This window comes from Lissotriton helveticus, chromosome 3_1 (assembly GCF_964261635.1).
Source record: "Lissotriton helveticus chromosome 3_1, aLisHel1.1, whole genome shotgun sequence".
NCBI classification, from domain to species: Eukaryota; Metazoa; Chordata; class Amphibia; order Caudata; family Salamandridae; genus Lissotriton; species Lissotriton helveticus.
In genome coordinates this window covers 1,955,909,547-1,955,931,331 of record NC_136061.1, presented here as the reverse complement: position 1 = coordinate 1,955,931,331, position 21,785 = coordinate 1,955,909,547, and the positions used below count along the sequence as shown (strand labels likewise).

The following is a 21,785-nucleotide window of genomic DNA, read 5'->3' as shown; positions in this document are numbered from 1 at the left end:
AGAAAAGAGTGAAGGAGCAAAAGAAGGAAAGAGACAGGAAGGAAAGTAAAGGTTAAGCGTGACAGAAGACGGAGAGAATGAGGCTAACAGAGAGAGAATGAGGGAAGGGGAGTGTAGAAGTAAGAGGACAGACGGAGTAAGAGAAGGAATTAGTGAAGTGGAGTAAGGAGAGTAAGGGAAGGGAAAACAGTGAAGGTGTAAAGAAAGAGAAGGAAAGTGAAGGAGAAGGTCTGAAAGAAGGTGAGTCTGGGAGTATGGCTCAGTTATAGGGAGTGAGCGTGATAGAAGAGGAGTGAGAGACTAAGAGGACGGAGAGAATGTGGGTAACAGAGAGAGAGTGAGAAAAGGGGAGTAAGTTAGAGGACAGAGGGATTGAGAGAAGGAGTTACTGAAGTGGAGTAAGGGGGGTAAGAGAATGGAAAAGAGTGAAGGAGCAAAGGATGGGAAGAGAGAGGAAGGGAAGTAAAGGAGAAGGTTTCAAAGAAGGTGAGTGTGGGAGTATGGCTGAGTTATAGGGAGTGAGCGTGACAGAAGAGGAGTGAGAGACTAAAGGGACGGAGAGAATGAGGCTAACAGAGAGAGAATGAGGTAAGGAGAGTGTAGAAGTAAGGGGACAGACGGAGTAAGAGAAGGAGTTAATGAAGTGGAGTAAGGAGAGTAAGGGAAGGGAAAACAGTGAAGGAGTGAAGGAAGGGAAGAGAGAGGAAAGAAAGTAAAGGAGAAGGTCTGAAAGAAGGTGAGTGTGGGAGTATGGCTCAGTTATAGGGAGTGAGCGTGATAGAAGAGGAGTGAGAGACTAAGAGGACGGCGAGAATGTGGGTAACAGAGAGAGAGTGAGAAAAGGGGAGTGAGTAAGTTAGAGGACAGAGGGATTGAGAGGAGTTACTGAAGTGGAGTAAGGGGAATAAGGGAAGGGAAAAGAGTGAAGGACCAAAGGATGGGAAGAGAGAGGAAGGGAAGTAAAGGAGAAGGTTTCAAAGAAGGTGAGTGTGGGAGTATAACTGAGGTATAGGGAGTGAGTGTGACAGAAGAGGAGTGAGAGAGTAAAAGTACGGAGAGAATGAGGCTAACAGAGAGAGAATGAGGCAAGGGGAGTGTAGAAGTAAGAGGACAGAGGCAGTAAGACAAGGAATTAGTGAAGTGGAGTAAGGTGAGTAAGGGAAGGGAAAACAGTGAAAGAGCGAAGGATGGGAAGAGAGAGGAAGGAAAGTAAAGGAGAAGGTCTGAAAGAAGGTGAGTGTGAGAGTATGGCTCAGTTATAGGGAGTGAGCGTGATAGTAGAGGAGTGAGAGACTAAGGGGACGGAGAGAATGAGGCTAACAGAGAGAGAATGAAGGAAGGGGAGTGTAGAAGTAAGAGAAGGAGTTAATGAAGTGGAGTAAGAAACTGCACATTTTAATTGGTTGTACTTTTGAACACTTTGAACGTCACATAACATTCACCCATCCCCCAGTGCTCATTCCCCTGTTACCATGGTAACTCCCTCCTCACCCAGCACACAGTTCAGAAGTTCATCATACTATGTTGCAAAAAAAAAGCAGCAAGGGTGTTTGACCACTCAATGTACAAGCTAATCATGTGCAATGTTTCTTGAAATGACTTTTCCTCAACCATTGAAATGACTTCTTTCAAAAAACAAAAGCATGCACCCTAGTTTTCAGTGGAGGATGTTAAGAAAGCACCAATCATTTTTTGTTTTTCAAGTGCACTGAATCTCAACCACTTTTTTACATAACTCCTACTTTCAAACTGCCATTTCATTTCCACAACTCATCTGAATACAAGCACATCTACCTTCAAGATGCCAAAGGTCTGGTTTGTGGGTCATAGCTTTGTCCACTGGAGTCAAAAATATGCAGCTAACAGAGGTATTTACAACCTTGATTTACCAAATGTGGACATTGTATGGATTGGACAGAGAGGATTGAGGAGTCACCAATTGATACCATTGGTAAAATCCTTTATGCATTTACCACACCCTGACCTTATAATTGTGCACTGTGGTGGAAATGACTTAGGGACTTTGACTGGGGTAGGTCTGGAAATGCTTTTAAAGGACATCTTTGGGCAATTGATGTCACTTTTTCCAAAAACTGCCTTGGTATTTTCTAATATATGCCAAAGGCAAAAATGGAACTGGTCCAACCAATTTTGTCCACAGACTGAGAAAGCAAGGAAACATGTAAATAAAACTGTTTCTGCTTTCCTCAGAGACTATGGTATGGGTTCCATTTACCACAACAACTTGCGTTACAACATGCAAGACATCTATAGGAGAGATGGTGTGCATTTTACAGATGAGGGGAATAGAGTTTTCCTCTTGAATATAACACTCTGCATTGGTACCTACTTGTAGGTACAAAAAACACCCACATAACACAACAGCTCTTTTCAGAGCTAACTTACCGCTAAACACTCTACATTATTATTTTACTCTATTTTTTTACACTGTTTTTCCCTGTGGTGCGCTCAGGGTGCGCGTACCGGAGCGCGCACCTGGGAACGCACCCATTGCTTACCCCGCGAAAATAAAAAAAAATAAAAAAGTTTTTTTGCCCTTCAGGGTCCTTCTAGGCCCCCCTCAGAAAACCTAGGGGGTCAGGGGGTGTCTACTCTGCCCCCTTTTAATTATTTCCCCCTTTCTTTTTCACCTCTTGTGTCTCGATTCTACCGAGACACAAGATGGCGGACTCTCCGGACTGTTTAGAATGTTGACAGACACCCGACAGCCAATCAGCTTTCCGCTCGCGCACTCCCATAGCGCGCCGGGTGCACTCCCCGGTACGCGTACCGGAGAGCGCTCGGAGCGCGCCTATAGATATATATGTGTTTTTGAAGTTCATTTAAAAAAAAAACACTGGAGCAATTTTCACCAAATATAACAAAGGCACATCTGCGTACCAGTCCCTACAATTTTGCCAAGTTTGGCGTAATTCCGTTCAGCGGTTCGGGCTGTAGAATTGTCAGACCGTCCTATGGAAATTAACATGGGGAAAACACGTTTTGGGACCCCCCTTTTTTCTCAGCCCCCACCCCACGAATCCCCCCGAAACTTCCAGGGAAGGAGCGGAGCGGAGCTGGCCAAAATTTTGGAAAATTACACACAAATTCCTCAACCGGCGCCAGAGTTATTCCCAATAGAATGTTGCGGATTTCCTATGGTAGCCAATCCTAACTATAACTACCTACTGGCGACCGCCAGTAGGTAATATATATATATATATATGCCACGAAAGTCTTCACTGCTTAAAGAATTGGAGGAACACAGCGGGGATTCAAGGTAAGGTGTTTATTATCAACCAGCAAGGCATGACGCGTTTCGACGTAAATGTCTTCCTCAGATGCCTGCTATCACAGCGCTTGCTCACCAGTTCACCTGAAATAGTGCCATTTGTTCTCTCATTGATGACGTGTCCAGGTGGGCCGGATCAGAGTCATCGACATCACTGTACTTGCATCGGCAAAACTACAGGTCCCAGAATGCTCCTCTCACGGCAAACTGGGAAAGTGCATCTTTCAAGGCTCCATTTATCCCTGACTGGGTCCTGGCTGGGAGTAAGAATGTGGTTCACGTACTCTGGCAAAAACACTGTAGCTGAAGCAAACACCTTACCTGGGCCCCCAAGACGCCTCAACAGTATTTGTCCCAAATCAGCCAGTCCAGAAATGATGGAAATAGTGTCACGAAATTCCTCCATGCAGTCATGGACTGCCATTTACAGCGGAACTGTATCTGGAAGGGGATACGGTGGGTCAGAGCACACCCAATTGCTTGGATGAAAGAAAAACGCAGAGGCTGCCCATGTGACTCAGACCACTTGTGAGGCGGGTTACCTGCTGGCGCACCCAGGACACAGCGCGCAATTTATGCCACGAAAGACTTCACTGCTTGAAGAATTGGAGGAACACAGCGGAGATTCAAAGTAAGGTGTTTATTATCAACCAGCAAGGCATGACGCGTTTCGACGTAAATGTCTTCCTCAGATGCCTGCTATCACAGCGCTTGCTCGCCAGTTCACCTGAAATAGTGCCATTTGTTCTGTCATTGATGACGTGTCCAGGCGGGCCTGATCAGACTCACTGACATCACTGTACTTGCATCGGCAAAACTACAGGTCCCAGAATGCTCCTTTCATGGCTCCATTTATCCCTGACTGGGTCCTATCTGGGAGTAAGAACGTGGTTCACGTGCTCTGGCAAAAACACTACTTGGATTGCCACCCAGTTCCGGACTTTACTTCCGGCATGAAGAACTGCATTTAGGCTATGCTGAGGACCATAATAAATAAGCTTTAATGCATCTATAGCGGTCTGTCTGGTCTACCGATCGTGCTAAATAGGCGGATCACTGAGGACTCTCTAGGTTGTGACTTCAAATTTAAAATTCCATGGCATCGCTATATTAAACATGTAGCAACTGAACTAGGCAGACCAGATGTTTATGAAGCCCGCATTTGATCACTTGTGGTCTTTGGACTGTATAGAAATCCCATCAAAGAGTCAGAGGAGCTTCAAAAATCATTGGTACCCCAACATGCAGTCCTGAAAATTTCCATGGGGCCAGAACCATATTTAATTACTGTTATACATCCTTGGAAGAGATAAATGTTGATGAGATTCAGTCTGGAAAGAACAGCCTTCTCAGTTTTCCAATGGGTCAATACGAGTTGACGTCAGTCTTTTTCTACCCCTGTGAGGAATATTCACCATAGACATTGCTGCACTTTATGCTGTTGGGCAAATTTTAATAACCTTTCTAGAGCCACTTTACAATTCCTGTTTATAATATAGACCAGCACTTTGTTTTCTTCAAATGTTAAATCATGTAGAAGTCTGCAATTATGTGAGATGATTTTTTTTAAATCTGCAGTAAGCTTCCGTAAGTCAGTGCTTTTTAACATGATTTGTCTCATTTATTTAATTACTTTTGTTGCATTATATTATGAGTGTATTTTTATGCTGCTCTTTTATATTTTTTAAACAATTTCATTTCATTTCATTTTGGACATTTATAGAGCGCCTGGAAGTACGCCCACCGGCGTGTCCCCGCGCTGTGATAAGTGAGAACTGAAGATCCACCCACCCTCCCAACCGTCTACCTGCTAAACAAAAGGGTCTTGAGTCTTTTCCTAAAAATCAATTCCGATGGCTCCAAGCGCAGACTTAAGGGTAAAGCATTCCAGTACTTGGCCGCCAGATGTCTAAAAGATCTACCCCCCATACGCGCTTTCCTTACTCTTGGTACCGTTAAGAGTCCTGTGCAGGAGGAGCGGAGGTTGCGTGTGGGCTCATACCCGGTCACCAGACTCCTGAGCAACGCAGGAGCCTTGCCATTCAAAATACGATGGCATGTGGAGAGAGATTTAAATTCCACCCGACTGGCAACTGGAAGCCAGTGAAGTGCGTGGAGCGCGGGTTTGGAGGGGGATCTCCTGGGGAGCCTCAGCACCAAACGGGCTGCCGCATTCTGCAACACCTGGAGGCGCCTGGTGACCTTACCAGGGGCACCCAGGGTAAGTAGGTTGCCATAATCAAGACGCGATGTCACCAGGGCATGCACCAATGCTCTGCGGGCCGCAAGAGGAAGAAGATCTAACACCTTTTTTAAGGTCCTCAGAACGCCGAAGCATACCCCAGCCACACGCCCACATGTGTGTCAAAGGTCAGGCCAGTGTCCAGCCAGACCCCTAAATTCCTTGCCTCCCGGCAAGGAACTGGCGCCTCGCCCAAGCAAGAAGGCCACCATGCCGACGACCAAGCATCCGGAGTCCCACCCACAATCAGTACCTCGGTCTTGCTACCGTTTAGCTTTAAACAGTTGGCGGACATCCAGGCTGCTAGATCTTTCATGCAGTTCCTGAAATTGTCCGCCGCAAGATCCGGGGTACGTGAGAGGGAGATGGCCAGCTGCGTGTCGTCGGCATAGGACACAACACGTAGACCATATTTCTCCACTATTCCCGCCAAAGGGGCAACATAGAGATTAAACAAGGTGGGGCTCAGGGACGAGCCCTGAGGCACTCCCTGGCCCAACCCGATCTCTCTAGAATAACAATCGCCCAGATGGACCTGAAAGCGTCTGTCAGATAGAAAAGATCCTATCCACCCCAGCGCTGCACCTGAGATTCCACCTTCCTCCAGACACTGTAGCAGAATGGAGTGTGCTACAGTGTCAAATGCAGCGCTGAGGTCTAGCAGGATTAAAGCCATAGTTAGGCCTTCATCCGCACCCTGACGCAAGGCCTCCACCGCCATTAGAAGAGCTGATTCCGTCGAATGACGAGGGCGGAAACCAAACTGAGAGTCGTGGAGCAAACAGGCATCATCCACGTACTTCATCAGCTGGTGATTGGCAATCTTTTCCGCAACCTTTGACATGTAAGGCAGGAGAGAGATGGGACGTAGATTCTCAAATTTGTCAAAGCTGATATTGGCTTTTTTTTGCAGCGGGAGGACAATCGCTTGTTTCCATGCAGCAGGGACAGTCTGAGTCTCATAAGAGGTGTTAAGCAGATGGCGGATGTGTGGTTCGAGAACATCCAAACTTCCCATCAGCCGTCTGGGAGTAGTGGGGTCCCTAGGTGAGCCAGATCGTATCGATCCGCAAATGCGGATGAGCTCCTCAGTCGGGGGGGGTAGTGAAACTGGACAGCCGTTGTTTTCCTAATCCCTTGGTAGTTACCCCAAGCCTGGGGATTTGATCAATCTGGTGTGGAAAGGAAGCGTAGATTGTTGCTACCTTGTTGGCAAAATATTCTGCTATTCGGTCGCAACCCTCCACTGTGCAAAGTTCTTTCGGCACTGCTACAGGTTTCCCTACCGATAACGTTTTGTAGATTAGGAACAGTTCTTTAGTGGAATTTTCAGCTTCCAAGATCCTGGTGCCAAAGTATGACGTCTTGGCTTTCCTAATCAGTCTGTGGTAGGTTCGCCGTTTAACGTTGTATTCTGTTTTAGCAAGCACCGTAAGGGTTTTTCTCCATTGTCGCTCTGCGCGTTTACACACCACTTTGGCTGCCCGTACCTCCTCATCATACCATGGTGCCGTACCCTGCAACCGACCACCCCCTCTTGATATGCCCAGTGGGGCCACCTGGTCCAAGGCCTCCGTAATGAGCAGGTCCAAGTTGGTATTTAAAGCTTCCACTCCCACTCCCCCTAAATGACCTTTATCCCTGAGGGCCTGATTAAATTTAATTTGGGAGAAGTTCGACCAACGTCGACTATGGTGCCTAGAGGCCGATGGTATCACCGGCCGAGCTCCCTGAATATGGATCTGAAAGGGAACCAAGTGATGATCTGTCCAGGGAATGGGAATAGGGTCGGAGACATCTACCTGTTCCCAATTGGCAAAAATCGGATCCAGGGTATGGCCTAGTTGATGGGTAGGCTGAAGAACTTTCTGCTCAAAATGTAGAGCTTCCATGCTTTGATGGAATTCCCTAGCTACTCTGTCAGTGGGATCATCAAGGTGGAGATTGAGATCACCCAGTACCAGATATTTCTCAACTCGCAGTGCTGCCTCAGTAATACCCTCGAGTAAGCTTTCACTAAATCGTGCAGCAGTGCCAGGTGGCCTGTAGATCAACAGGCCCTTCAGAGTGCAGCTGCCGTTGACAGAGATGGAAAATGCCCCAACCTCACCATCCACGATCTTCGCCTGTTCTAAATGACAATGAAGGCCCTGTCTGGCCACAATAGCTATCCCACCGCCTCTCCCAGTTTCCCGGTCTAACCTCGCCAGGGAGTAGCCCTCTGGGATAGCGTCAAGGACCTCGGGCATGGAATATTGGTCTAGCCACGTTTCCGTGATAAAAACCAAGTCCCATTGTTTATTGGTAAGAAGATCGTGCAGATCCAAGCAATGTTTTCGCAAGGATCGGACATTTAGAAGACCACACACCAAGGCATGATGGCCCCTAGATGTCATAATGCCCTGATTAAAGGTGAAATTACAGTGGTCACAGCCTAGAGTGTTTCCCGCCTTCATTTTATGCAGGCATGGCTCGGATTGGAGGCCCCGGAGGGCCAGCAGATCCTCACGGCTCCAGGTTAAATGCCTCGGAAAAAGGCCTGGGGGGATGGCCCTGGCCCGCGCCCGGCCGCGGACGGGCGCAGACGGGCTTAACTTAGGCGCAACTTCGGCGCGCCATCGTCGCGCCCGCTGCGCTCGTCCGCTGCGCTGCCTAGGACACATCCGCCTTTTATCCCCCCCTGCGTCCAACAGCTAGAGCGCTGCAGATGGAATGCAGGAAGTAGCTGGCTCGGACCCTCCACGCCCTCTGCTCAAACGGCGCTAGCCACCGGCGTCAGAACGAGGCGGGAGGGAGGGACGAGTCCAGCACTCTGTGATTGGTTGATGTAGCAGCCTGCTTGCTTCCCTAGTGCCTCAGCAAAGCAGAATGCTAAACGCGGCCAGTCCTCCAGTAAACACTGCAAAATGAAATGAGCAGCGCGAGTGCAGCGACCCACTCTCTTTCACACCAGTGCCCAGTGAGTTTAAAAGCTTTTTTAAAATTAGCGCTAGAGATGTAACAGCATAAGCAGCATATAAGTTGTAATCACTCATACGCCGGTAGCGCAGTTAAAAGCGGTGAGGGACACTGCCACTGCCCACTTACCACGCGGAACTGCGAGATCTGGTGCCTTTTATCCCCCCCTGCGTCCAACAGCTAGAGCGCTGCAGATGGAATGCAGGAAGTAGCTGGCTCGGACCCTCCACGCCCTCTGCTCAAACGGCGCTAGCCACCGGCGTCAGAACGAGGCGGGAGGGAGGGACAAGTCCAGCACTCTGTGATTGGTTGATGTAGCAGCCTGCTTGCTTCCCTAGTGCCTCAGCAAAGCAGAATGCTAAACGCGGCCAGTCCTCCAGTAAACACTGCAAAATGAAATGAGCAGCGCGAGTGCAGCGACCCACTCTCTTTCACACCAGTGCCCAGTGAGTTTAAAAGCTTTTTTAAAATTAGCGCTAGAGATGTAACAGCATAAGCAGCATATAAGTTGTAATCACTCATACGCCGGTAGTGCAGTTAAAAGCGGTGAGGGACACTGCCACTGCCCACTTACCACGCGGAACTGCGAGATCTGGTGCCTTTTATCCCCCCCTGCGTCCAACAGCTAGAGCGCTGCAGATGGAATGCAGGAAGTAGCTGGCTCGGACCCTCCACGCCCTCTGCTCAAACGGCGCTAGCCACCAGCGTCAGAACGAGGCGGGAGGGAGGGACGAGTCCAGCACTCTGTGATTGGTTGATGTAGCAGCCTGCTTGCTTCCCTAGTGCCTCAGCAAAGCAGAATGCTAAACGCGGCCAGTCCTCCAGTAAACACTGCAAAATGAAATGAGCAGCGCGAGTGCAGCGACCCACTCTCTTTCACACCAGTGCCCAGTGAGTTTAAAAGCTTTTTTAAAATTAGCGCTAGAGATGTAACAGCATAAGCAGCATATAAGTTGTAATCACTCATACGCCGGTAGCGCAGTTAAAAGCGGTGAGGGACACTGCCACTGCCCACTTACCACCAATCAAATGAAGATTGACTTGAATAGACATGCAAGTGCTTTTTCCGGTTTCTCTCTCATATCTTTCTGCATTGTTCTTCCGTAGTACATGGGTGCATAAGTCAGGTATCTTATACAGAGCTTACTAGTAAAACAAAATCCAGTAGTACTTTTTTCACAGCTATACCTCTTGCATCCCTTACAGGCAGGCTCAAATATATGATCTGTTTGACCCAGCCAATTTGTCTTTGTAACAAAAATTATGTATGCAAATATTTTGAGGAATAGAATAATGTGATTTACAAAACAGTGTTGATTGTTTAATTCCTCCAAAGCCATGAGAAAGAATGTCTTGATGAGTTTCTCTGAAAATATCAAATGGTTATTATTTTCACCATTCAAACCATAACAAATATTCACTCCAAATGCATTTTGCACATGCAACTGTGATTCCTTAGGGGGAATGAACTCTGAGGAATAAATGATCAATTAAAAAAGATTCTCAATAGAAAAACACTACAGGCACTTTTGCTCTAAAACAACGACATACTTTAGCACTCAGCTGAAAATATTGAATATAATGTTTAAACTTCAGTACCATTCAATGTCAAATAAATGTAAATCTTTCCAATAACAGGAAGCTTTCACCACACATTAGAAAAACACTCTTTAGAAAGCAGTAATCCAAAAGACAGTAAATCTCGTCCAACAATTCTTCTCATTAATACCAAGCATCTTCACATGACAATACACCATGTCTGCTGGACGGAAAAGCACACCCATGAATCTTGTAATATATTATATATCTCAGGCTGGCTTTAAGGGGGTGCAAAATGTACAGCTATGATGCTGTGATCAAAATATCACATGATTTTGCTTGTGGGATCCTTGACACAAAGCAGTCCATCATTGGCAATGCCAAATCTTTAAGAGTTACACCTGAAAATAACCGTAACCTTGAAATGCATATCAAAGCTATGGCTAAGTGTGCGTGTTTCTAACCGCGCCTTCTGTGGGGAATTGGCCAATTCTAGAACATGGTCTTAAGACTGTGGTCCAATCAGAGATGCTGTCAAGGACTCAATGCAGCACCTCCTTGTTGATTGGACTTCCTAAATCACACCTCGCAGAAAGCAAGGCTTAGTGCTGCAGCACATCGTGATTCCGGAACTGAAAGCTCTGATCACACCAGTGCTAATAACTTTCAAACGGCTACTCACAGACGCCAGGGCTATCTAGAAGGTGACATGCATTACCCACACAGTTCTAAATATGGTCAAGCCTTTGTTACGCTGCAGTAAAACTCAAAAGGTCCGGTAGGTTTAGATCCCTGCATAGCTCGAAAGCTCTTCTTTTTGAGCCTCAACCTTTTAAACTGTAACAGATAATGCTACAATCCTTCACTGGGAGTGCAAATATAATTTCTTTTAATTCCCTTCCTCCAGACTTATGAACCACTGCATTTCTAGACACCATCAAGTTTGAGCTGAAAGCACTCCTCTTTCAAAAGATACCTTTTGTGAGCTCCTAGTCAACTCCGCTGTATGACAACGGCCTACTGTCTTCCATCCTTTCTTCCTTCATCAATCCTGGTTTTAGCCGGTCCTCTTAGCCCCACCTCTCCTCTCCCTCATTTCTATTAAGGTTCATGTTTAGCCAATATTGTCCCCAAGTGTTTTCTTTCCTTTTAAGCATACAGCACCCCCTGCATATCTTCTTTGCTTGTCTATAATCTTATACTTATCTTGACTGCCAGGGTACTCTAAGCGACATCTTGGATGCTGCTCCTGGTTTACAATGCTCACCCCCTCCTCCTTCCCTTAGTGATATACTGCTTGCAAACATGTACAGTCTCCCATTGCTTTTGCCCATGATGAAGTTAACAATGTCTCACAATTGTTCTTGCTTTTGCTAACATTTGTCTCTAATGTGTCACTGTTTACACTACATAAAACTTCATACATTTATAACATATAAATACAAACATAACTGATAAAGTAATTCTTTATTTTCACTATATGCAAAACATCGACCTTTTCTTGAAAATAATGATTTTATCATGAAGGAATAATGATGATTTATATGAAAAAATGTGAATTGCACAGTGGTATTAGAAGCCAGCAGGGACAATGTGGTGCATGCAAAGTAGTGCAACTAGATGGGGGCAGACACCAATGGTTGGTGAGTGTGTGATGATACTTGGGTATAGACTACTTGGGACCTACCATCTACTGCACACAAATGTAATAAAATAGAAGTAATGGGGTACTACAGCAAATAATTTGTTAGGAGTGCCTATTGGCATCTTACCTAGTTTTAGAACTATACAAAGGTTGCCTATTATTCCACATTGGAGTGAATAATCAACCCAGTGCTGGATAATTCTAACATTATGATACAAATAGTCCTGAATATAATAAAACACAACAAAGGTATATATCCCAAAATTAAAAAATCAGGAATAAATCAACTACTTAAACCTAAGATGTGTTGTTATGTTATGTTATGTTATGTTATTCACATTTTTAATGCGCACAGATGCTCCAGCGAAGGAGCGTCCTGGCGCAGGGAAAGGCGGACATAACACAACACTAAAACCAGCAAGCAGAGAGGCAGGGATACTTAAAACAGGAAAGAATTAAAACAAGAAGGTTTTCAGGGCCCTACGAAAAGATAATAGGTCATCTAAGAGACGGATTTCCAAGGGAAGTGCATTCCAAAGAGTCGCAGCTTTCACTCGAAAGGAGCGTCCACCCATCCGGCAGAGTCTGAAGCGGGGGACAACCACAAGGGATTGACCAAGAGATCTAAGTGAACGAGTTGGAACGTAGGGAGAGATAAGTTTATTAAGAATCTCTGGAGCCGACTCTTGCAGGATTTTAAAAACCAGGCTAAGAGCCTTAAAGTGAATTCTCTTTTTAATCGGTAGCCAGTGCAAGGACCGCAGAGTGTTAGAAGTGGGACAGGTCCGTGGCAAACCGACCACCGCCCTAGCCGCTGCGTTCTGTACCCGTTGTAGACGAAGGATCTCGGCTTGGTTCACTCCTAGAAGGAGTGAGCTAGTGTAGTCCAACCGGGAAATAATCATTGCTTGGATGACCAGCTGTCTTGTTGGAGCGTCAAAAAATTTGAGCAGAGGTCTTAGCCCGCGTAATACCCCAAAACAGCATGCTGCCACTCTCTTGGTATGGGTCACAAAGCTCAATGTGTGGTCGAGCCATACTCCCAGATTCCTGAGTTCCAAGACTGGTGCCGGGGCCGGCCCCAGCTCGGGTGGCCACCATCTGTCCCCCCAATGGTCCGCATCCCTTCCGACGATCATCACCTCCGTTTTTTTTGCGTTCAGCTGGAGACAGTTGTTATTCATCCAGCTGGCCACCTCTCTCAGTCCATTTCGGAACCTGGGGGCATCCTGCTCGGCATCCCCGCTGATCGTAACCGCTAGCTGAGTGTCGTCGGCATAAGAGACCATGGTTAGGCCCCACTGCCTAGCGACCTCAGCCAGCGGCTGCACGTACAGATTAAAAAGCGTGGGACTCAGCGAGGAGCCCTGGGGGACCCCCAGGTCCAGAGGATGGTACTTGGACTGGAAAGGAGGGGTGGCAACGCAGAAGGAGCGATCACTGAGGAAGGAGCGGAACCATTGCAGAGCCGATCCACAAATGCCAATGTCCTGTATGTGTATATATTGGCAGGCCCTTCCATGGTGAGAAATCAATCATGCATCATTTTGTTTCGTTGTAGATTTAATTTCACCTGCTGAATTTGACAAGCTGATCGAAAATGACAGACAAATGTTTCCAAACAAACATTTTCCAATACCAATGCGTTATAACTCACCTCTGTGCAAGATCTTTAAACTCCACAGGTAGGTAAGGCCTTTGACAACCTGCAGAAGAAAAAAAGGAAGCAACTTAGGGGCAGGAACATAACCATGAACAAACCCCACCTCCCTCCACCATAACACCATGCTTTCAGAGTCTCCCAGGGTTTTTAGCCAGTGTTGCTTTGCAATTTGTGACTTATACATTTGTAATTTCCATTCAAAGGACAGACATGATGATCATAGCCTGCAAAAGGCACCAATTAAAAGCCAGGACTGGATACAAGTGTCACGCATGACCTGGGGCCACTTGGCAGCTACTGTTATTTGTTTTGCTCTTCCTGAATTTCAGAGAAGTTACAAACTTCGGCTGAGGCCAAATAAAATACTAAAGTTTACATTTTTTTAAATGGCATGAGAATTAGTTTCTATTTTGCTTAATTAGTTTGGAATCTGGTGTCTGGAGTTTGATTTTGAGAATGCGACTTAGTTGGTAGCAGTAACCATTAGCTTTTTTGGCTGTGTACTGAATGGGATCGGAAACTCTACGTGAAAGTTTAACGATTTTGCACTGGGAGTCAGGGAGGGAAGAAGTCACCAAGCCATACTGGAACCCGGTGTTGGGTTTGCTTTCAGATACCTATATCAAATGCAGAAGATCCTTCCCTAACGACTCCAAGACCGAGTTAGTGTCATCAGCATGCAGATTGGTAGAAAATATTTTATTGCCAAATAGGAAGCTTCACATAGAAGCTAAAGACCATATATGAGGTGGACTCTTGGTACACCACAGCAGACGGAGAGAGGTGGTAATTTGGAAAACTGCATTTAGACAAATGTTTCTGCTAGTAAAGACAGGAGAAAAAGCATTTCCTTTCCATGACTTCACAGACATTGTAGTGTCTGTCCGGTGTCAAATGAAACTAAAGGTTTTAGAAGTATGAGAACATCAGCTGCCATTTTGAGGTTGGTTATGGTGCGGCACCAAGGTCTTGTCAGAGAGAGATGTTTGGAACTGATTATATTTTCCCAGTTCAACTTGAGTTAGATAGTAACTTCTTATTTTAATTATTCCAACCTGGAAAGAAGTTTATGATGATCTATCACTGTCCAGCTCAGCAGGGTCTGGAAATGTTTATGCAATGAAGAATATGACCAGTTTAAAGTTAAAAGCAATGTTCTTCAAACTATGCTTCGGTACTCTCCTGTCCTATGCAAACTTGGGGACAGATGGAGTTATTAGAGTTGCCAGAGGCCATAGAAGATTTGAGGACACAAGCATTTTCAGCCACTTCTCCAAAAACTAATAACATTTTGCTATTTCAAAAAATGATTGAAATGCAAAATAAGTTAATGTAAGAAAATAAAAGGTAACCATTCTCAATATTTTGTAATAGTTTATGTGACAAAATAAACCATCTGGCACACCTACATCGTGTAATCCTTTTGGTACCTTCTACAATATATCTTCCATTTCATATACTGTATTTGTTGTAAAAAAAGGTATCAGATTTCAGATTAAAAAAAACTTTTCTTTTAAGATGCCTCCACCTCCGTTTTGACTTGAAATAGTCTGGTCTCCTGTAGTGTTTCACATTGCATCCATGTAATGCGATGAACTGAAAAGCACTACTGAACATCAGTATTTGCCAACATTTATAAGAGAACATGCCATTCTGCCCCACTATACTATTTTAGTTACCCTGCAATATTTGGCATTTTAAAAATAAAAATTGTGAGGATATAGAATTCTATTTTGAGGGACCCAGACTAAATTATTTTACCACAGAGGGGGAGTCTCGGCACAAAAACATTTGAAGATCACAGTTTACATTTTTTTTTTTTAAATGTATATCTTACATAATTGGTACACATTACATAGATATACGAGTGCAGGCATATACATGTGACATTGAGTAATTACATAGTGAGTATTTTACAATTTTATTTTCCCATCGATTTCTCTCTACTTATATAATACTGTTATTCTACATTGTACAATAACCATTTCACACTATCAATCATGACCATTATTCGCTGACATCCGACATCGATTCATCTGTAGGCGGATCCCAGATGTTACCTCTGAAAGTATTCCATTCCCCCACACACGTGTCCATTTCTTGGGGCACCCTCTATGCACATAGACAACTTTCTCCGCTATCATTGCTCCGTCCATATCCCTACACCACTGATGATAGGTTGGAATTGTCCTCGTTCCCCAGTGTTGAGCTATGTTGCGCTTTGCTATCATCATGCCCAGCGTCGCCCAGTCTTGGGCCATTTGGTTAAGATGTCGGCTCCCTGATGTTAAGGAGACTGTTGCAACTAGGGATCGGTGCCAGAGTGAAGGTAGCAAAAACAAAAAAAATGAAATTTGTGTAAGAGATGATTGAGGGTCAGGATATTTGTTTTATTCACATATAAAACAGAAAGAAAATCAAGGCAAACGTCCTCAGACTTCCAGGGCAGAATTCCTGGTTGGGATGGTCCCGTCTTTACCAGGGCTTCTCCTGGACTTGGGATTGGGCACCGGGTGCTCCGATTCTTGAGAGTTGACTATCCCGGTGTCGGTGGGATGGAACAAAAAAACAACACCGGAATGAGTTGCCGGGGAAGTAGGCACTTCCTATCTCAAGGGAATAGGAGTGAGGGGAGAAGTCACCTCTATTCAGCACCAAGTGAGCCCCGATGTGTCCTCCCTCTAAACAGTGCCCATCCCCCTCCTGTGTCCCGTGAACCCCGGTAGTTTTGTCCGTACCTTGGCAAGCCATCCCCCACCAGGAGTGTGAATGGGCGAGACGCGGTCTGGTTGGCCTCCCGGCTTGACGTCTTCGTCTGTGGCAGCCGCTCTCGCCTCGGTGTCCTTCTATAACCGCTTGGCTCGCGCCAGACGATATTCCGCCTCTGCCTGCTCCCGCCGTCCACGCCACAAACTCTGCTCCTGCTCCGGGGAATCCAGCTTCCGCTTTGTGAGAGAAGTTCGTCCCTCTTATTTTGGCTGCCTGCTACGCTGATAGGCTGGTTTCTGACGACATCGTGGGCCACACCCCTTGGAATTCTGCTTGAGGGCTGTTCTTAAAGGGCTCCAGCACTTCCTGTACAAGGGTGTGAGATGACGTTTATCAGAGACTTGTCGGTGTTGACGGGCAACAAAGTCCGGAGTTCGTCATCGGACTTGTTACAGAGACATCTCCTGGGTTCCGGCACTACGTCAGCCCCACTAACCTGTGAAACTGTGCCCATGATAGTTTCCCAGTATGGTTTAATCTCTGGGCAATCCCATATCGTATGGTAAAAAGTACCCAATTTCCCACGTTTCCCCAAACAAAATGGTGTGTCGATGCGACCCATTCGGTGCATAGTTATTCTTGTATAATAAATTCGGTGTAGAATTTTTAGCTGTACTAATTTTAATTTGGAGGGTATAGCAACCTCTCTCGGAGACGCTAGTGCTTCCTGCCAGTCTGTCTCGTCCAGATCCCCTATGTCCGTCTGCTATCTTTCCCTTAGAGTTTTTGTGGGGTCCGGTTGATTGTTTACAATTTTACAATAGGTTTGGGAAATAGCTTTTTTATTCATGTGGTCTGTCAATAGTCTATCCTCTAACGGTGAGGCCTCTGGGAGTTCAGTGCCTGGTGGAATCGTTTTTGTGAGTGCATGCTTGATCTGCATGTAGCGGAGAGTTTCTGTTGGCGCCATCCAATCGTATTTTGCAGCTGAGAAAACACGATGACCCCACCCTTATTCCATAAATCTCCTACCCTGGAGATACCTATTAGGTACCACCACCTGAAACCTTTACTATTGCGTAGTCTACCTAATCTTCGGGTTTTCCGTAGTGGTGTAGATTGTGTTATTACCCCTTCCTAGCCACGTGCACGAAGCATAATGAACCATATTTATACAGTGTGTGCTGTAGGTCCTGTGAGTGTGTTTTATCAGGATTTATTGTAAAGTGCCCCCATAACGCCTTCTTTGCCCTGGATATATCTATCCATGCGAAGCGCTGGTTCCTCTTGTGGAGCGTGGAGCCATTGGTTTATTAATATGAGTTGTGAAGCCCAGTAGTATGCTCCTATATTTGGCAAGGCGATATCGCCATCGTACCAGCTCTTCACTAATTTTTGCATGTCTATGCAAGCTGGCTTTCCATCCCAGAGGAGATTTTTCACTTCAGCTTCAATCGCCTTAAAATAGGTGGGAGGAACTGGGGACTGAGAATTTTGTAAGGCATAGAGGAAGCTGGGGAGCGCCATCATTTATAAGGGGCAGCTCTTCCCAATAGTGTCAGTGGCAGGGACTGCCAATGTTTAACGTCTCGGCGAAATCTTTTTAGCGGCTCTAAGAGGTTTTTCTCAGTAAATTGCGTGGGGTGGGGTGTGACAAAAAAAAACAAGTATTTAAATCCTTCAGCAGCAATCTGTATTTCACAGCCGTGTGGTAGTCTCGGGGGGGCAGCCATGAAGAACATACATGAGCGATTTATCCCAATTAATAGTATAGCCGGAGAACCTACCGTATGCTGCACAAATATCAAGGAGTCTACTGATGGAGCGCTCGGGGGATGCCACATAAAGCAACACATCATCAGCATATAAAGAAATACGATCCCCCCACCCCTCGTCCATTTTAGTCCTAGGATGATAGGGTCTCTTCTTATCCACGCCGCCAATGGTTCAAGCACCAGGGCAAACAATATCTGCGATAACGTGCAGCCCTGCCTTGTGCCCCGTCCCAGAGGGAAATCAGCTGAAATGCGCCCTTTGGCCACTGGATGTGCCAGTGGCTTTGTGTATAATAACTGTACCCATGTTCATAATTTAGGGCCAAAACCCATGTGTTTAAGGACAGCAAAAAGGAATGGCCATTCAACTAAATCAAAGACCATACGTGCATCCAATGAGAGAATGACAGTGTCCTCCCTGATGAAGGGGATGCGGGCCATTACGCTATGCAATCTCCGCAGGTTAAGTGCTGTATTACTGCCCGGCATGACCCCCGACGGATCTGGATGCACCAGCATTGTGAGATACGGTTGTAACCTAGCGGCCAATGTTTTTGCCAGCATTTTAGCTTCTGCGTTTAGCAGTGAAATTGGCCTATAGTTTGTGCATTTCTGTGGAAGATTACTGGTTTAAAGAAATGGAGAGAAAGGCGATGTAAGATAAGCTGATCATGGTGCCGTGGAGGAAGTCATCCTCTTAAGATGTGGCTTTGAGAGAAGTGATATTGTTGGTAACTTTTTTTTTTTTTTTTTTTTTTTTTTTTTTTTTGGGGTTCAAAACTGCTTTATTGGAGAAAACAGAGTATTGTACACAGCTCGATCCGCCTACAACCCGGAGGCCAGCAGCAAAAAATCATGAACAGTACACAGCCCAGAAGCCGACATCCCGGAGGCCCGGCGGCGTATAGGAAAAACATACAAGACGCTGGTTCTGCAGCCTGAGGCGTAGGACAAGCAAGGATGAGCAGCAGTTGAACAGGGCGTTGCAGTAGAGAGATGAAATCCCTCTCCTTTTTTTTGTTTTTCATCGTCAAACAGGAACCAAAACTTCCCAACTTAGGTAACAACTATGAGGCTGTATAAGACTGTGTGAAAGGTCCAATGAAGGGTGGTGTAGCAAGGCGGGTCAGGCAGGCCGCAGCCCATGGGGGAGCTAATGTCCAGGACTGCAACCCAGTGAAACAGAGGCCTGTAAAGGTGCATCCCATAGAAGCATGAATTATAACGGGGTGTCACTCAGCAGTAGTGTGAGGCGTGCTGTGGATGTAGAAAAAAAAGGGGGGATATGCATGCCCAATCATGAGGGGGGTGTGGGTCAGGCCAAGAGAGAGCGGCCTAGGTCATTCAGGACGCTGCAGGGGTATGAGAGTGCATGGGGGACAAGGAAAGTCAGACGAAGCAGGAGGTATTGACAGGTTGCGTTCCAATAAGGACGTCAGTGCATTGAGGAGGGAGAGGCAGATCATCCGATCGCGCATCGTCATCCGAGCGTGTGAGCAGGTAGTGCATCAGAGGTTCCCAAATATCCCTGGGCCTACAAGAAGGGGGTATCAATTCAGCAAAAGTAGTGTGCTGGTCTTGGCAATAAGTCAAGTCTGTAAGCCAGTCCTTAAATTTGGGCGCCCTTCCTCTGCCCCAGCGACAAGCCACCCGTCTCTTGGCTAAGAGCAAGGCGGTGTCGACAAATTTCCTGCATCCTCTAGGCAAGTGCATTGTGTATCCGAGGATAGCGATCAAGGGGTCAGCGGGCATCGTCTCACCCACCATCTCCGCGATAGCCTCCACAACCAGCTGCCAGTAATGAGCAACCTGGGGACAGTCCCATGCCAGGTGTAGGAAATCAGCATGGTCGGCATGGCAGCGTTCACATCTGTCGCTGTCAGCTAGCCCAAACCTATACTTCCGAGCCGGAGTATAGTATATCCGTTGAAGGAATTTGTAGTGAATAATTTTTAATCTGCTGCTAGCGGAAACGCGAGCGGTGAGCGTGCAACAGTAGTTCCACTGCTCATCGGTGATATCGAGGGCAAGTTCAGCAGCCCATCGCAGCCGAGCATTGGAGACCGGTTCCGGAGCCGCGCTTCGGATTTGGCGGTAAAGACCAGAGACCAAGTGGGTCCCGTCTTGTGATCCCAACAGGAAATGCAGTGGGGCTAGGGTCTCAGGTTCGTTGGGATAGTCAGGTAAGATGTCCCGCATCCCCGCACGCAGCCGAATATAGTAAAAGAGTTCGAGGGTGGTGTGTTCCTGTGCCTTAAAGAACAGTTCCTTAGTCTTGAAACTACTCTCATGGAACAGGTCGCCCCAGCGGGCGATGAGTAACCTATCACATAATTGACGGAAACCTCGTTCCGACAAGAGAGATAATTGCGGGTGATAAGCAAGCGGTAATTTGGGAGAGTAGGGCATCGGACACGACAGGTGTCTAGCGATGCGACGCCACGCATCTAATGTGCAGGAGACTGAGGTATGCGCAGTGGTGATGGATGACTCAGGACAGTGTAGCAGTCCGTTGAGTGGTATAGGGTGCACAATCCAGTCCTCCACCGCTATGTGTGGCATGAAAGGAGTTGGAGCCATCCAATGGTAGGCAAAGTGTGCCTGTGCACATTGGTAGTAAGTTTCAAAATTAGGGATGTCAAAACCTCCTCGATCGTAGGGAAGGGTCAGCGTCGACCAGTTTAAGCGGGGGGACTTGCTGCCCCAGAATAGTCTGCGCAGCTCCGCACGGAGCGTCCTGAAGAAAAAGGCACCAGGGTAGTAGGGGATATTGAGGAAAAGATATAGGAAGCGGGGCAATACCACCATTTTTATAAGTGAGGCTCTTCCCGCCATGGAGAGTGGTAGCGTGATCCACCTGTCCACCGAAGCCGTCAATTTGGTCACGGCCACTCCATAATTGGCACGGAGCGTCTCATCTTTATCGCGAGATATGCGAATTCCCAAATACTTAAGATCTTCACTACACCACTCCAGTGGGTAATCGAGAGGGAAGGCATGTACCGCATCCGTGAGGGGGAAAAACTGCGATTTTGCCCAATTGATGTGGACACCCGACACCCCTCCGAACAATATGAATTCCCGAAGCAGGGGATTGAGATGCGTCTCGGGATGTTTAACATAGAGCGTGATATCATCAGCATAAAGTGAGACATCTATTTGCCGCTGTAGGCAGTGCACTGCCCCCGCTCGATGTAACTGCCGTATACGACAGGCGAGTGGTTCGACCGCGATGGCAAATAGCAGGGGAGAGAGCGGGCATCCCTGCCGGGTGCCTCTGGTGAGCGCAATTGGTTGTGACAGGCGGCCATTGATTAGTACCCTCGCCGTCGGGTCCGTATACAAAAGTCGAACCCAAGAGAGAAATAATTTGGGGAAACCCATGCTGGCTAAAACCGAAAACAGGTATGGCCACTCGATCGAGTCGAATGCCTTAGTGGCGTCTAGGAACACGGCAGCGATAGGGATGTCGGGGTGGACCGTGCGAAGCAAGGTAAAAAGGGTGCGAAGATTGTGGGACGTAGATCTCCCTGCCACGAAGCCAGACTGATCAGGCAGGACAATCCGGGTCATGAGCAGCGACAACCGGGTAGCTAAGACTTTGGCCAGTATCTTAACATCGCAGTTCAGAAGGGACAGTGGACGGTACGAGTCACAAGCGGCAGGGTTTTTATCCGGTTTCAGAAGGGAGGTGATCGCCACTTCACGCATAGAGCAGGGAAGTATCCCATCGGCCAAAGATTCCGTGAAGACCTCACTGAGCACCGGTGCCATTATGTCAACATAGGTTTTATAAAATTCGGCCGGTAAGCCATCGAGCCCCGGCGCCTTGCCGTTCTGAAGGGACATGATGGCCTCACGGATCTCATCCAGCTCGAAGGGAGCCGCAAGAAACTCCCTGTCCCCATCGCTGAGCCAGCACAGCGCCACATCATTAAGGTAGGTAGCATAGGAAGTGTGTA

General features: G+C 46.8%; 1 protein-coding gene across 2 annotated transcripts in view; it reads right to left on the bottom strand.

Moving 5' to 3' along the window:
• The window catches only part of MAP2K5 (mitogen-activated protein kinase kinase 5), a 1,262,070-nt gene that overhangs the window by 602,365 nt on the left and 637,920 nt on the right, over positions 1-21,785 (bottom strand). For both annotated transcript variants that reach the window (XM_078683055.1, XM_078683056.1), the window contains one exon: positions 13,334-13,382. In XM_078683055.1, coding sequence (XP_078539181.1) covers positions 13,334-13,382 — 49 coding nt within the window. The remainder of the gene's footprint in view (positions 1-13,333; positions 13,383-21,785) is intronic.